Genomic DNA, 14,797 nt, shown 5'->3' with positions numbered 1-14,797 from the left:
CCAGTGAGGTTAGGGAAAGGCTAACAGCAGTAGGAATGTCTACTACATCCAAGGGCCTCATGGGGTCAAGTACTGCCAGATATAATGCCTTCCCTCTCTATGCCTGAAGACAGTCCAAAATGGCTTAATTCACCATGTGTAGACTTTTGTATGAGGAGCCTCTTCATACTTACCAACATTATTGGCAAAATATGGATATTTAAGTCCTGTCCCCAGCCCCAACCAGAAAAATGCGGACAGTCCAGCAAATTTGTGATTTGTTGCTCTTCATCTTGTGGACCATGATGGTAGCAAATGAAGGAGGAACGAGCCCAAGATTCTTAGAGCCTTTCTAATGCTCCCCAAAATGCATAGTAAGAGTGGTTGAATCAGCCCCTCTTACCTCAAAAAAGTTGGAAATGCGGTCACCATGAGGGCCCAATTATTTTAGTTACTATGGTATTCCTGCCTTTTGAAAGGCCTCCATTTAAGTTCAGGTAGATACTGATTCCAAACCTATAGCTGTAGTATATTCCACAGCAGCTGGATATTACCTCACTTACATAAGTCTGAATGTCCTCTACAAACATGGCTCACCTGTGAGACTCCTCATTCGCAGCTCTTGAAAGCCAGCTGGACCTCCGGATTCTGAGTTGGACAGCACTGCTAAAGCATAACGATCCTGATAGAGTTGAGTTCCACGAATAATATGTAGTTTCTCCAAGGGAATATAACTCATTAGATTGTAGGCTATTAAAACATAGCCTTGCACCTCCTTAATGTCCTAAAATGGCAAACAGGAGTTATATCATACATTGTGCCGCCATGATCTAATGCTGTTGTATGGCCAATGTAGGCACCCTTATACAGCTGCAAAATGATGATACTGATACAATTTAGTGGAGGGGGGTTCTCCAATTTATCATCAAAACCATAAAATAGCATCAAAATCCCAATGGCCTTGTCATTCAGCACTACATGGGTCTTCTGCCTGCCCACTACTTGTAGTAGGCTTAGGTGTCCACATTGTACAGAGGCCCAGACAGACTCCGGGAGACCTCCTTAAAACCTGAGTTGTGTTGTCTGGTGCTTGTGCTTTAACCCAGAAAATACAGATGGGATGTCAACTGTCAGCAGAATTACTCTGATAATGACTCTGTCTGGGACTAGCAGACAGTAAATATGGTTTATTATCTCAGTTCAGACATTTTTGGGAGGGGCAGGGTTCCATTTTTCTACAAACATATGCAAAGATATAACAACCTGTAAACATGACATCAACATATGGAAATATACCCTTAACATACATGTCCTAAACATATGTACCCATGCAGTAGTCTATAATCATGAACTTACCGTATGAGCACATGTGACATCAACATATGTACACATTAAGTATAAAAATTCTGAACACCCCGGTCAAAAATACAGGTTTATCTCGTATAAAAAAATCACACCAAGAAGAAGAATTTCAGAACTTTTTCCACCTTTAACCCCTTCACCCCGAGCCTATTTTCACCTTCCTGACCATCGTCACTTTATGAGGTGATAACTTTGGAAAGCTTCAGTGATTCTGAAACCGTTTTTTGAGCCAAGTTCTTCATGTCAGTGATAAATTTTGGTGGATATGGTTTGCATTTATGAAAATATTGAAAATTTGACAGAAAATGTGAAAATTTGGTCATTTTCAAACTTTTAATTTTTATGCCCTTAAATCAGATAGTTATACCACACAAAATGATTAATAAATCACATTTACCATATGCCTACTTTACATCAGCATTATTTTTTCAACATATTTTTTTTGTTAGGAAGTTAGAAGGGTTTAAAGTTTATCAGCATTTTTTCATTTTTCCAACAAAATTCACAAAAACAATTTTTTTAGGGACCACCTGACATTTGAAGTGACTTTGAGAGGTCAAAATACCCCAAAGTGAAACTGTTTTCAAATCTACACCCCTTAAACTGCTCAAAACCACATTCAAGAAGTATATTAACCAGTTAGGTGCATCACAGAAATTAAAGCAATGTGGAAAGAAAACAAATAAAATTTAAATTTTTCCCACAAAAATGTTGCTTTCCCCTCAGTTTTTAACATTTTCATAAAGGTAACAGGAGACCATGGACCAACCATAAAATTTGTTGTGCAAATTCTCCTTAATAGGCCGATACCCCATATGTGGTGGAAAATTATTATCTGGATGCACAGCAGGGCTCAGAATGCAAGGAGCGCCATTTGACTTTTGGAGCACAAAATTGGTTGGAATAGATGGCAGACACCATGTCGCGTTTGGAGAGCTCCTGATGTGTCTAAGAGATGGAAACCCCCCACCAGTAACCCCATTTTGTAAACTACATCCCTCATGGAATTTATTTGGAGCATCATGAACCTGCAGATGCATCACAGAATTTTATAATGTTGAGCTATGAAAATGAAAGAACACATTTTTCCCACAAAAATGTTGCCTTAGCACCATTTTTTTATTTTTATAAGCGTAACAGAAGAAAATGGACCATATAATTTGTTGTGCAATTTCTCCTGAGTACATCAACACACTATATGTGGTGGAAAACTACTGTTTGGGCACAGGGCAGTGCTCTGAAAGGAAGAGCATCATTTGACTTTTGGAACACAAAACTGGCTGAAATAGATAGTGAATGCCATATCACGTTTGGAGAGCTCCTGATGTGTCTAAACATACAAACTCCTTGCAGATGTTGTCCTTGGTGGGATTTGAACCCAGGACTACTTCAAGCGATTCACAGAATTGTATAACATTGGCCTGAGTAAATGGAAAATTACCACTGTTTCCACTAAAATGTTGCCTTGGCCCCATGTTTTTAATTTTCAAAAAGGGATAATAGGAAACAATTAATGTTACAATTTGTTCCGCAATTTCTCAATACCCAATATGTGGTAAAAAAAAAAATACATTTGAGACACAGTGCATAGCTCAGATGGAAAAGAAGGAGCACCATATTGGAGTTCAGATTTTATCTGGAATGGTTTGAGGGGGCCATGTCACATTGGCAGAGCCCCTAAGGTGCCAAAACAGTACAACCACTCAATAAGTGACCCCATTTTTCAAACTACGGGTACTGTCACACAGTGCAATTTTGATCGCTACGACGGCACGATCCGTGACGTCGCAGCGATCGTATGATTATCGCTCCAGCGTCGTAGACTGCGGTCACACGTTGCAATCACGGCGCTGGAGCGATGCCGAAGTCCCCGGGTAACCAGGGTAAACATCGGGTTACTAAGCGCAGGGCCGCGCTTAGTAACCCGATGTTTACCCTGGTTACCAGCGTAAACGTAAAAAAAACAAACAGTACATACTTACATTCCGGTGTCTGTCCCCGGCGTTCTGCTTCTCTCCACTGTGTAAGCGCCAGCCGGAAAGCACAGCGGTGACGTCAGACGTCACCGCTGTGCTCGCTTTCCGGCCGGCAGGCGCTCACAGTGCAGAGAAGCTGAGACGCCGGGGACAGACACCGGAATGTAAGTATGTACTGTTTGTTTTTTTTACGTTTACGCTGGTAACCAGGGTAAACATCGGGTTACTAAGCGCGGCCCTGCGCTTAGTTACCCGATGTTTACCCTGGTTACAAGCGAACACATCGCTGGATCGCTGTCACACACAACGATCCAGCGATGTCAGCGGGTGATCAAGCGACGAAAGAAAGTTCCAAACGATCTGCTACGACGTACGATTCTCACCAGGATCCCTGATCGCTGCTGCGTGTCAGACACTGCGATATCGTAACGATATCGCTAGAACGTCACGAATCGTACCGTCGTAGCGATCAAAGTGTGACTGTGTGACAGTACCCTACACCTCTCAATGAATTTATCTAGGGGTGCAGATGATAATTACATAGGAAAAAATGGACCACATAATGTGTTTTGCAATTTCTCTTAAGTGCGCCAATACTCTACATTTAATCGGGAAACACTTTTCAGGTACAGTGGAATACTCAGAAGGGAAGAAGTGCCAGATTTTAATGCAGATTTTGCTGTTATGGTTTGCGGGTGCCATGACGCACTGGGAGAGCCCCTGATGGTCCAGAATAGCAGAACCCCACATAAGTGACCCCATTTTACATACTACACCTCTCAATTAATTCATCTAGGGGTACAGTGATCATATTGACACCATAGGGCAGGGAAGAAAAAATAGATATACACTGCTCAAAATATGAATACGAGAGATTTTTGTCACATGCAGTGCATAACCAGTACTTGCGAGAAATTAATGCAGCTCCTTTAATGTTGCTGTCTCTTGGCAGCCTCCTAGACCAATTTCCTTCATGTCTAATCATACATTTTTTAGTGAAACCCAGTTGTAGGTAAGGTCACTGTTGTGCCAAATTTAAGCCACTTCTTGATGACTGTCTTCACAGTGATTCATGGTATATCTAAAGGCCCCGTCACACACAGCGACGCTGCAGCGATACAGACAACGATGCTGATCGCTGCAGCGTCGCTGTTTTGTCGCTGTGTGGTCGCTGGGGAGCTGTCACACAGAGAGCTCTCTCCAGCGACCAACGATCAGGGGAACGACTTCGGCATCGTTGAAACTGTCTTCAACGATGCCGAAGTCCCCCTGCAGCACCCGGGTAACCAGGGTAAACATCGGGTTACTAAGCGCAGGGCCGTGCTTAGTAACCCGATGTTTACCCTGGTTACCAAAAAAAACAAACAGTACATACTCGCCTTTCGGTGTCCGTCAGGTCCCTTGCCGTCTGCTTCCTGCTCTGACTGAGCCGCCGTACAGTGAGAGCAGAGCGCAGCGGTGACGTCACTGCTGTGCTGCGCTCTCACTGTACGGCCGGATCTCAGTCAGAGCAGGAAGCAGACGGCAAGGGACCTGACGGACATCAGATGGTGAGTATGTACTGTTTGTTTTTTTTTACATTTACGCTGGTAACCAGGGTAAATATCGGGTTACTAAGCGCGGCCCTGCGCTTAGTAACCCGATGTTTACCCTGGTTACCAGTGAAGACATCGCTGGATCGGTGTCACACACACCGATTCAGCGATGTCAGCGGGACCTCAACGATCAAAAAACGGCCCAGGCCATTCCGACACGACCAGCGATCTCGCAGCAGGGGCCTGATCGCTAGTACGTGTCACACATAGCGAGATCGCTACTGAGGTTGCTGTTGCGTCACAAAACTTGTGACTCAGCAGCGATCTCGCTAGCGATCTCGCTATGTGGGCCTTAATGCTTTGGTGAATTATTTGTACTCTTCTCCTGACTGATAACTTTCCACAATTAGGTCCCTTTGCTGTGTTACAAGCTGTTTATGGACCATGGTTTTTGCTGTAAAATGCAGCTAAGAAAAAGTCGGGAAAATCTAGAACAGCTAAACTTTATATGGACTTAATCACAATCACTGTAAATCATAGCAGATCTGCACTGACTACTATTTAACATGAGTTTATATGATTGTCTTATTCAGAACACAACCACATCCTTAATTATAAGAGGGTGTTCATACTTATGCAACCACATTATTTTAATTTTGTTATTTTTTTTTTTCAACCATCAAAAACAGGATTTTTGGTTGCTTACCGTAAAATCTGTTTCTTGGAGCCTCCATTGGGGGACACAGGAACCATGGGTGTATGCTGCTGCCACTAGGAGGCTGACACTATGCAAATAAAAAAGTTAGCTCCTCCTCTGCAGTGTAAACCCCACCGACTGGCATTATACTCTTCAGTTAGTGAGAAAGCAGTAGGAGAAAAATAACAAGGTTGAAAAACCATAACCACAAACTTGAGAACTGTAAACGTGATAACAGTCAAACGTGAGAACAATCACAGAACATAGAACAACAGAAACTGAGAAACATTGGGAGGGAGCTGTGTCCCCCAATGGAGGCTCCAAGAAACAGATTTTACGGTAAGCAACCAAAAATCCTGTTTTCTTTATCGCCTCTCATTGGGGGACACAGGAACCATGGGACGTCCCAAAGCAGTCCCAAGGGCGGGAAAAACAGACTTCCATCAGGTCAGAGGACTCACCACTGCCGCCAGCAAGATCCTTCTGCCTAGGCTGGCGTCCGCCTTAGCGTAGGTATGGACCTTGTAAAATTTGGCGAACATGTGGATGGAAGACCAGGTAGCCGCTTTGCAAAGCTGTAGGGCGGAAGCCCTGTGGTGCACCGCCCAGGAGGCGCCGACTGCCCGAGTAGAGTGAGCCTTGATCCCAGGAGGAGGCACTCTGTTCTTGACCCAGTAAGCCTCCAGAATAGCTGTTCTGATCCAGCGAGCAATAGTCGCCTTAGAAGCCGGCTGGCCTCTGCGCGAGCCATCAGGAATGACGAAAAGAGAATCCGTCTTCCAGAAAGTGGACGTTCTATCCAGATAGATCTTCACTGCCCTGACGAGGTCCAGCTTGTTCAACGATCGCTCCAGAGGATGAGTCGGAGCTGGACAAAAAGAAGGTAGAACGATGTCCTCGTTGAGGTGGAAGGTGGAAACCACCTTAGGAAGAAAAGAAGGTGGAGGCCTGAGGACCACCTTGTCCTGGTGGATGACCAAGAACGGAGGACGGCAAGACAGGGCCGCCAGCTCAGAAACGCGGCGGATAGAAGTGATGGCCACAAGAAAAGCCACCGTCCAAGATAGAACTGACAGGGGAACCTCCCTGAGAGGATCAAAGGGGGAAACCCTCAGAACGTCCAGTACCAGGTTTAAATCCCATGAATCCACAGGGGCCCTGTACGGAGGGACCGCGTGGGCTACTCCTTGAAGGAAGGTCTTAACCTGTGGTTGGGAAGCTAAAGTCTTCTGGAAAAGGATGGAAAGCACAGAAACCTGGCCCTTTAGGGAACTAAGAGCAAGGCCTGAATCCAGTCCTGCCTGAAGGAAGGCCAAGATGGAAGGCAGGGAAAAGGACATAGATGAAACGCGGTTGGACTCGCACCAACGGAAGTAAGCCTTCCAGGTACGATAGTAAATCCTGGAAGACGAAGGCTTCCGAGCCTGAATCATGGTGTGAATCACCCGAGCCGAAAGGCCGGACGCTCTTAGAACTGTGGTCTCAACAGCCACGCCGTTAAACTGAGCGACCGAGAATTCGGGTGGCAGATCGGACCCTGAGACAGCAGATCGGGCCTGTCTGGAAGGCGCCAGGGAGCGTCCGCGAGAAGATTGACGAGCTCCGCGAACCAAGCTCTCCTGGGCCAATCCGGGGCGATCAGAATGACCGGCACCCCTTCCACTTTGATCTTTTTCAACAGTTTGGGAAGTAATGGAAGGGGTGGGAACAGGTAGGGCAGCACGAACTGTGACCAAGGAATGGCCAGAGCGTCGACGCCCACTGCGAGAGGATCGCGAGACCTGGAGACGAACTGCGGAACCTTCCTGTTCATTCGAGACGCCGTGAGGTCCACGTCCGGAGTCCCCCATCGAAGACAAATCTGATGGAAGACCTCCGGATGCAAGGACCATTCCCCTGCCGCGAGACCCTCGCGGCTGAGGAAGTCGGCAGCCCAATTGTCCACGCCGGGGATATGCACCGCGGATATCACCGGAACCGTTGCCTCTGCCCAGAGGAGGATCTTGGATACCTCGGCCAAGGCCAAGGAGCTCCGAGTCCCCCCTTGATGGTTGACATATGCCACCGCCGTGGCATTGTCCGTCTGGATTCGGATAGGAAGGCCCCTGAGAATCCCTTCCCAGTGACGAAGGGACAGAAAAATGGCCCGGATCTCGAGGACATTGATCGGCAAGGTTGACTCTTGCGCCGATCAGCGGCCCTGTACAGTCAGGTGGCGAAACACTGCACCCCAGCGGAGCAGGCTGGCATCCGTCGTCACCACTTGCCAGTGAACTGGAAGGAAGGACCTGCCCTGGGAGATGAGAGGTGACGTGAGCTACCAGTTGAAAGACCGTTTGACCCGGGGAGAGAGTCGATCGGGCGGTCCAGGGAGAAGACAGACCTGTTCCACTAAGACAGGATGGCTTGCTGAAGAGGTCGCGAGTGAAATTGGGCGAAGGGAATCGCTTCCAATGTTGCTACCATCCTCCCCAAAACCTTCATGGCCGATCGGAAGGAGGGAGAGCGAGGGCCCTGGAGCACGCGTATGTCCTGACGAAGAATGGATCTTTTGTCTTCGGGAAGAAAGACCTTGGTCTGACGGGTGTCGAAGAGCATGCCCAGAAAGATGATGCGCTGAGAAGGAATAAGACAGGACTTCTTCCGGTTGACCAGCCACCCGAAATGGACTAGGGTGTCGAGAACGATGAACAGGCTTTCGTGGGCCTGAGAAAAGGACGGAGCCTTGATGAGGATGTCGTCGAGGTACGGAAACAGAACCAGGCCTCTGACTCTCAAGATGGCCATCAGCGCCGCCATGATCTTCGTGAAAACCCTTGGGGCGGTTGCAAGACCGAACGGCAGGGCGACGAACTGAAAATGTTCCTGGAGCACCGCAAAGCGCAGGAATCAGTGGTGTCCCCTGGAAATTCCTGAGCCTCCATGGAAGCAATTACTGAACAAAGGGATTCCATCCTGAAGTGCTTCAGATGGACTCTCCTGTTCAGCAATTTGAAATCCAGAATGGGACGCACACTGCAGTCTTTTTTCGGTACCACAAAAAGGTTTGAATAGAAACCTGTGAACCATTCTTTTTCTGGGACGGGAACGATTACCCTGGCTTTGAGGAGAGATGCGATGGCTGCAAAGAAACCCGGAACTAGAGCGGGGTCTCTTGGAGGTCGGGATTCGAAGAAACGATCCCGGGGTCGTGAAACAAACTCTATCTTGTATCCCGAGGATACAACTTCCCTGACCCATGCGTCCTCTACTGAGGAGATCCAGACGTTCCTGAAGAAGAGGAGACGGCCGCCCAGCCTGGGAGGTGGGCTGACTACTAGCCGAGAGTCATGCCGAGGTGGTTCTTCCAGTCCTGGACCTGGAGGATCTACCCTGGGAGTAGCGAGGACGTCAGGAAGGAGTGGGCCTAAAGGATACCGTCTTCTTCTCTTGACGGGCCTGTGGCCTCTGTTGTTGCTGGGAGAAGGAATTTGATGCCGCGAAGCGCTGAAAGGGCTGAAAAGACAGAAATTGACGTCTAGGAGGAGGGCATCGAGGCTTGGCCTGGGGAAGAAGGGAACTCGTGCCCCCTGTAGCGTCCTTAATGATTTGGTCCAGCTTAGACCCAAAGAGACGAGACCCCTGAAAAGGCAGGCTTGTAAGGGACTTTTTAGAAGACAAATCCGCCTGCCAGGCCTTAAGGCAAACGGTCCGGCGGATGGCAACCGCGTTGCTGGACGCCTGAGCCGCACAAGACGCGGCTTCCAGGGAGGCGGAGACCAGATATTCACCCGCGTGAGAAATCTGGTTGGCAAGTTCGGCCAGCTGTCCGGATGGAACCCCGTCCAGAATGCCCTGACGGAGCTGTTTGGCCCATTTGGATATGGATTTTGAAACCCAAGTGGAAGCAAAGACCGGGCAAAGACTAGCTGAGGCCGCTTCAAAGGCTGATTTCGCGAAAGATTCTATGACTCTATCGTTAGAATCCTTCAGAGATGCTCTGCCGGACAGTGGGAGGACGGTGTTGGTGGACAGTCTGGAAACTGGAGGGTCCACCGAAGGGGAAGCAGTCCAATTAGCGGTGAGTTCCGGAGAAAAAGGATATAAAACGCCAAGTCGCTTTCCTCTCTGAAAGCGTCTGGTCGGGTTCTCTCTTTCTCTGGTCATAATCTCCTTGAATTCCGGGTGAGGAGCGAAAAACTTGGAAGGTGGTTTAGCCTGTCTAAACGAAACCGCCTGATCTGCGGGTTCCGTAGAGGACTCCTTGATGCCACAGGTTAGATTTATCGCTCCAATGAGATTCTGAACCATATCCCTCATGGTAGCGATTTGGTTCGAATCCAGCTCCGAAACATCCTCCGAAGGCGCATCAGAGAACACCTCGCCTAACTCAGGGGAGGAGGATCGGGAGGACGCCGACCGCAGAGGAGGACCGAGTGGCGAGATGGAGCGAGAAGAGGACTCAGACCGTCGTTCCTGTCTGGACCTTTTGCGGTTAGCCATGGAGGGTTCGGACGGAGCTTCCTGCGACCCGCTGGCTACTGCGGGGGTCTGCAGGGGTAACCGATCCAGCACGGACACCAAAGTTTGAGACACCCGAGTTAGGTCGGCCACCGATTGTGACAGAGAGGAAGGCCAGCCTGGGATGGGGGTATCACTCTCGGGCGGATCGGCCGGGGGATCCGGGGCGGTGGGAACAATCGGGTTGCTGCAGGCCTGACAGAGCGGAGAGGACTGACCTGAGGGAAGTTTGCTGTTACAGGACGAACATGCAAAGTACTTGACTAAGGTAGAAGAGGAAGAAGTAGGAGGATGAGAGCGGCCCCCTTTAGAGTTAGACATTTTGGAGAGGTCCCTGAAGAACATGCCAGCAGGTTAGGGGACAGTGGGGCAGAGGGGGGTGTCAGTCTGCAGTGCAGAGGTACTCACGGCAGACGAAAAACACGGATACCAGGATGCTGCAGGCCTGGAGGAAGATGCTGTGGATCTCCAGCGCAAATGGCGTGCTGTGTCCCCAGAAAGGAGCGCTCTGCGGAGTTCTTCTGAGAAGGTGCGTGGCACGATGCCGAAAACTGAGTGTCCAGCAGCGGCGTGGAGGAAGGGGCGGAGCCAGCCGAGATGGCGCCGGTGGGTGGGGAATGCAGGGCAGTTGGTCGGGCGGGAGAAAGCCCGCCCGAAGAGAAGAGCAAGTGGGCGGAGCGCGACACCGGAAGTAGGCCCCGGGAAAAGCCAGGCCTAAATTAGAAGCCGGTGACCGCCGAAGTGTGGTAAACAGCGGTGCGGCGCTATTAACGTTGCGGGCGCCGCCCGGCTGATAGGCGCGGCAGCCGCCGCATGGAATAAAGGCGCCGGTGCTGGCGCCGGAAGTAGGCCCCGGGAAGAGCCGGGGCCTATATTAGAAGCCGGCGGCCGCTGGAGAGGTTCGCGGCCGCGAGTCACCTCCAAAAGGTACGGCCGCCGGGGAAACCGGCACGGCTGCCTGTAGGGGACCACGCCGCAGAGATGAATAGGATGCGGCCGCAGGTAAGGCAGTGCGACTGCCTGTAAGGCGCCGCGCCGATCAGAGTAAAGCTGCGCAGGAAAGGCAGGGAATCCACAGAGGCCCCCTAAGGAGAACTGATAGGGAGCACAAAATACTCACCTAACATCCCACGTCAGTACTAACCTTAAAAAACAACGTGGAAGGTATTAGACATCCGTGGAACTGGTGACGGACGTCCTCGTCTCCTCCGACCGACAGGCTCTGGTGGGCGAGTGGGTGGGGGACGGAGCCAGGACCGGACTTCTGAGCACGCTTGTGTGCTAGGATCTTGGTCCTGTAGAGGGATCTATGAGGATACGGGGTGGCAGTACACGCCGTACTCATAGTCCGCCTTGTGGGACTACAGGTGTGACTGTTCACCCTGTATCCCTTCCGGAAAACCTGAAAAGAAACGACACACATTGAGGTAGATAAGGGTCTAATGAAAGACCCGTGTCCACCTCCTACTGACACTAAGCTAAACTGAAGAGTATAATGCCAGTCGGTGGGGTGTACACTGCAGGGGAGGAGCTAACTTTTTTATTTGCATAATGTCAGCCTCCTAGTGGCAGCAGCATACACCCATGGTTCCTGTGTCCCCCAATGAGAGGCGATAAAGAAATGACTTTAGCTAGTTTCTAAATGGATTTGTATAGACTATAGAAGACATTAAAGGTGGAAACATTTCTGAAATGGTTCTTCTTGGTATGATTTTTTTACATAACAAAAATCTGGCATTTTAACAGTAGTGTGTAGAGTTTTTATATCCACTGTATAGCAGCCTATAAACATGAGCCTTATATATGTGGAAATTTATGACCTGTATATAAGGGTAGGTTTCCACGGTCAGTAAACGCACAAGGTTGGATGCTGCGTACATCCACAGCATCCAACCCACAGCGGCTAGATGTTACAGCATAGTGGATGGGATTTCAAGAAATCCTATCTCCACTATGCATGCACAGACGCCCACAGCACTCCCGCGGAGATGAACATGCGGCGCGTCTTTCCAGATGGCAGCATGTCTATTTATCTTGCACCTGTTGTGGTTCATGACCTCAGCATATGTGTAGAAACCTATAAGCACTTCTTCAACATATGTACTCATGTAGGACCCTGTAAATATGAGTTCTATATACAGTTTATTCATATGTAACAGCCCATAACATGAACTTGATACATGTCTGCATGTAAGAGTTTCTTAGCATGACCTAAGTTTGTTTCTCACTTCATAAGTATAATACTCCCAATTGACTGTAATGAATATATGGTTGCACTATTAAGAGGCCCAGTAAATCTCACCTTGAGAAAAGAAACATCATCATTCTCGTTTAGGTAGGTGATCTCTAAATTGCCCTGGATAACCTGACAATCCTGGTAGAGAGTGCGCAATGTCTGGTAATGATTCTGATAGCTGTAAGGACGAAGAAGTTTCATGTCCGTTCCACTGCAGACTGTGAAAAAATATGTGAGATGGAATAATTAATATCGCTGCATTAACAATTAGGAAAACTTTTGCCATATTTCATATCTGAGTTCTGTCTATTGTCAGTGAGAATTATGCAATTTTTCAAGCCATTTTCGGGAAGAACCTGGATGCATCTCAAGAAAGGTAACCACAGGTACAGCGCTCATTCTTAGTGCAGTCACACTCCATTTATTTCAAAGAAGTGAAGTGTTTACAGGCACAGGTACAGGCACCTTTCCATCTGCACAATTGTCATCAGTTAACAATTATGGACGCCACTGCTTGGAACAATAAAAATGAATGAGCAACCCAGTTGTTTTATGTATGAGTATGGCAAATTACACTGGGATGTACCCCTAGAGGATGAATATGATATTATACCCATTGAAAAGACCACTATACTCTCTGCTTGCAGCTGGTTTGGTCTGCCCAGTGTCCACTTTCACAACAAATGCTATAAGGCCTCACTCCGACATCCATGACTTTTCACAAACAATAACCAGTGTTTTTCATCCGAGCTTCATCAATGTTTGTTTAGTTGTTACCATCAGTGTTTCATCAGTCATTTTCACATATGAAATTATATATTGCAAAGCTACTCCTATACATTACAATGTTAATCACGGACAGCACATGGACTGCACAAAGATGGCATCCATGTGCTCTCTGTGATTATCACAGACCCATAGACTTGTAGGGGTGATTTTAATCCATGATGCTGATAAAAGACTGAAATATTGTCCTGATTTTTGTTGCGGACACAGTCTGCAAAGAAAACACTGATATGTGAACTGCACAGACAAAAATGGGTACAAGTTTTATCTGTGGAAAATACAGATGGAACATATATGTGAAAAAGAGATGTCTGAATGAGGTCTAAAGGAGTACAGATCATAGGACATGTATCAACACAGTGTGAAAACATAATAGAGCTTACACATCCCTTTCCCACCCCTACTGACTACAATGAAATCTGGCTGACAACCAAGAAGGCTGAAACTTTTTGTAAACTGCTCTTTCACTTGTGTGCATATATACATATATAGGGTGTGTGTATACACACACACACACACACACATATATATATCTATTTGCGTGACATATATAGATCTAAAGCTGCAACACAACAAGCAACAGTTGCCAATGATATAAGCTTTTGTTTAGCGCAGGACCTTGCCACAGTCGCATTGCTATAGACATCTACAGAGATTCCACCCAGCTCCAACCGATCAACAGCATGATGCAAAACGGAAAAATTATCAATTTGATGTGAAGTTCCATGACCTTCTTATGATAGCATGGTCTTATGAAAGGCATTCCAAGGTCTTGAAGGCACATTCCAAATTTGGACTCTAGTATATTGCCGAGAGTACACACTCTATGGACAGCACAGACATCCAAAACTGGGAGTCAGGTTCCCCTTTACAGGAGGAACGGTCACCGTTTTAGTAAATACTTGTATTTTCCATGAAATAACAACTCAGGAGTATCTTTTGTCATAACTCTGTGTCGTACCCTTCCCCTGTTATTACTCCTATTAGCTTACAAAAAATTTAACAACTGGGCATTTCTTTTTCTATTGTGAAAAGGGCGTGTCTCTCCACAGTCTAAAACTTGCAACACTGATTGGACAGTGTCAGGCCGTGAAATGACACACCCCCTGCTAGTAACACCCAGTTGTCAATTGCTCCATAAATTTCTAGTAGGAATAACACAGCAGCAGTGGACATACTGTACCATTGGTGCAAGCTGTACAGCCACAGAGACCGCCAAAAAGGTAAGGGGGTCCCAAAATCACCTCCAAATCAGTAAACAGCTTGTCACAGATGCATTATTGGACTGGAAAAGGCCCATATACTACTCTTCCACAGGAGCCCTCTTCTATGCCCGCCTGTACAAGAGCTATGGCACAATGCAGAGATGTTCAAGGACTGTAATTTAATGAAGGATACAAGTATATACCAACACAGAGAAGAAAGGAGAGCTAATTATTATTGTTTATTTTTAGGGCACCATTAATGTCATGGTGCTGTACAAGTGAAAAGGGGTTATATACAAAATACTAATATAAATTACAATGAACAAATTAGCAATGACAGACTGGTACAAAGGGGAGAGGACCCTGCTCTTGTGGGGAGGAGACAGCAGGTTGCAACAGCTCCGGTGGTGGTGAGGTGACAGCGGGGTCACTGCAGGCTGTAGGCTTTCTTGAAGAGATGAGTTTTCAAGTTCTGTCTCAAGGTTTCGAATGTGGTGGATAATTGTTGACCCAAAACTTTA

At 47.5% G+C, this 14,797-nt stretch overlaps 1 protein-coding gene across 2 annotated transcripts in view; it reads right to left on the bottom strand.

The window, feature by feature from the left end:
* The window catches only part of ERBB2 (erb-b2 receptor tyrosine kinase 2), a 121,288-nt gene that overhangs the window by 35,365 nt on the left and 71,126 nt on the right, over positions 1–14,797 (bottom strand). For both annotated transcript variants that reach the window (XM_077252354.1, XM_077252355.1), the window contains exons 2-3: positions 12,352–12,503; positions 577–763 (exon numbers count right to left, since the gene is read on the bottom strand). In XM_077252354.1, coding sequence (XP_077108469.1) covers positions 577–763; positions 12,352–12,503 — 339 coding nt within the window. The remainder of the gene's footprint in view (positions 1–576; positions 764–12,351; positions 12,504–14,797) is intronic.

This window comes from Ranitomeya variabilis, chromosome 4 (assembly GCF_051348905.1).
Source record: "Ranitomeya variabilis isolate aRanVar5 chromosome 4, aRanVar5.hap1, whole genome shotgun sequence".
Classification (NCBI taxonomy): Eukaryota; Metazoa; Chordata; class Amphibia; order Anura; family Dendrobatidae; genus Ranitomeya; species Ranitomeya variabilis.
The sequence above is the reverse complement of the archived record's forward strand: the minus strand, read 5'-3'. Positions and strand labels throughout refer to the sequence as shown.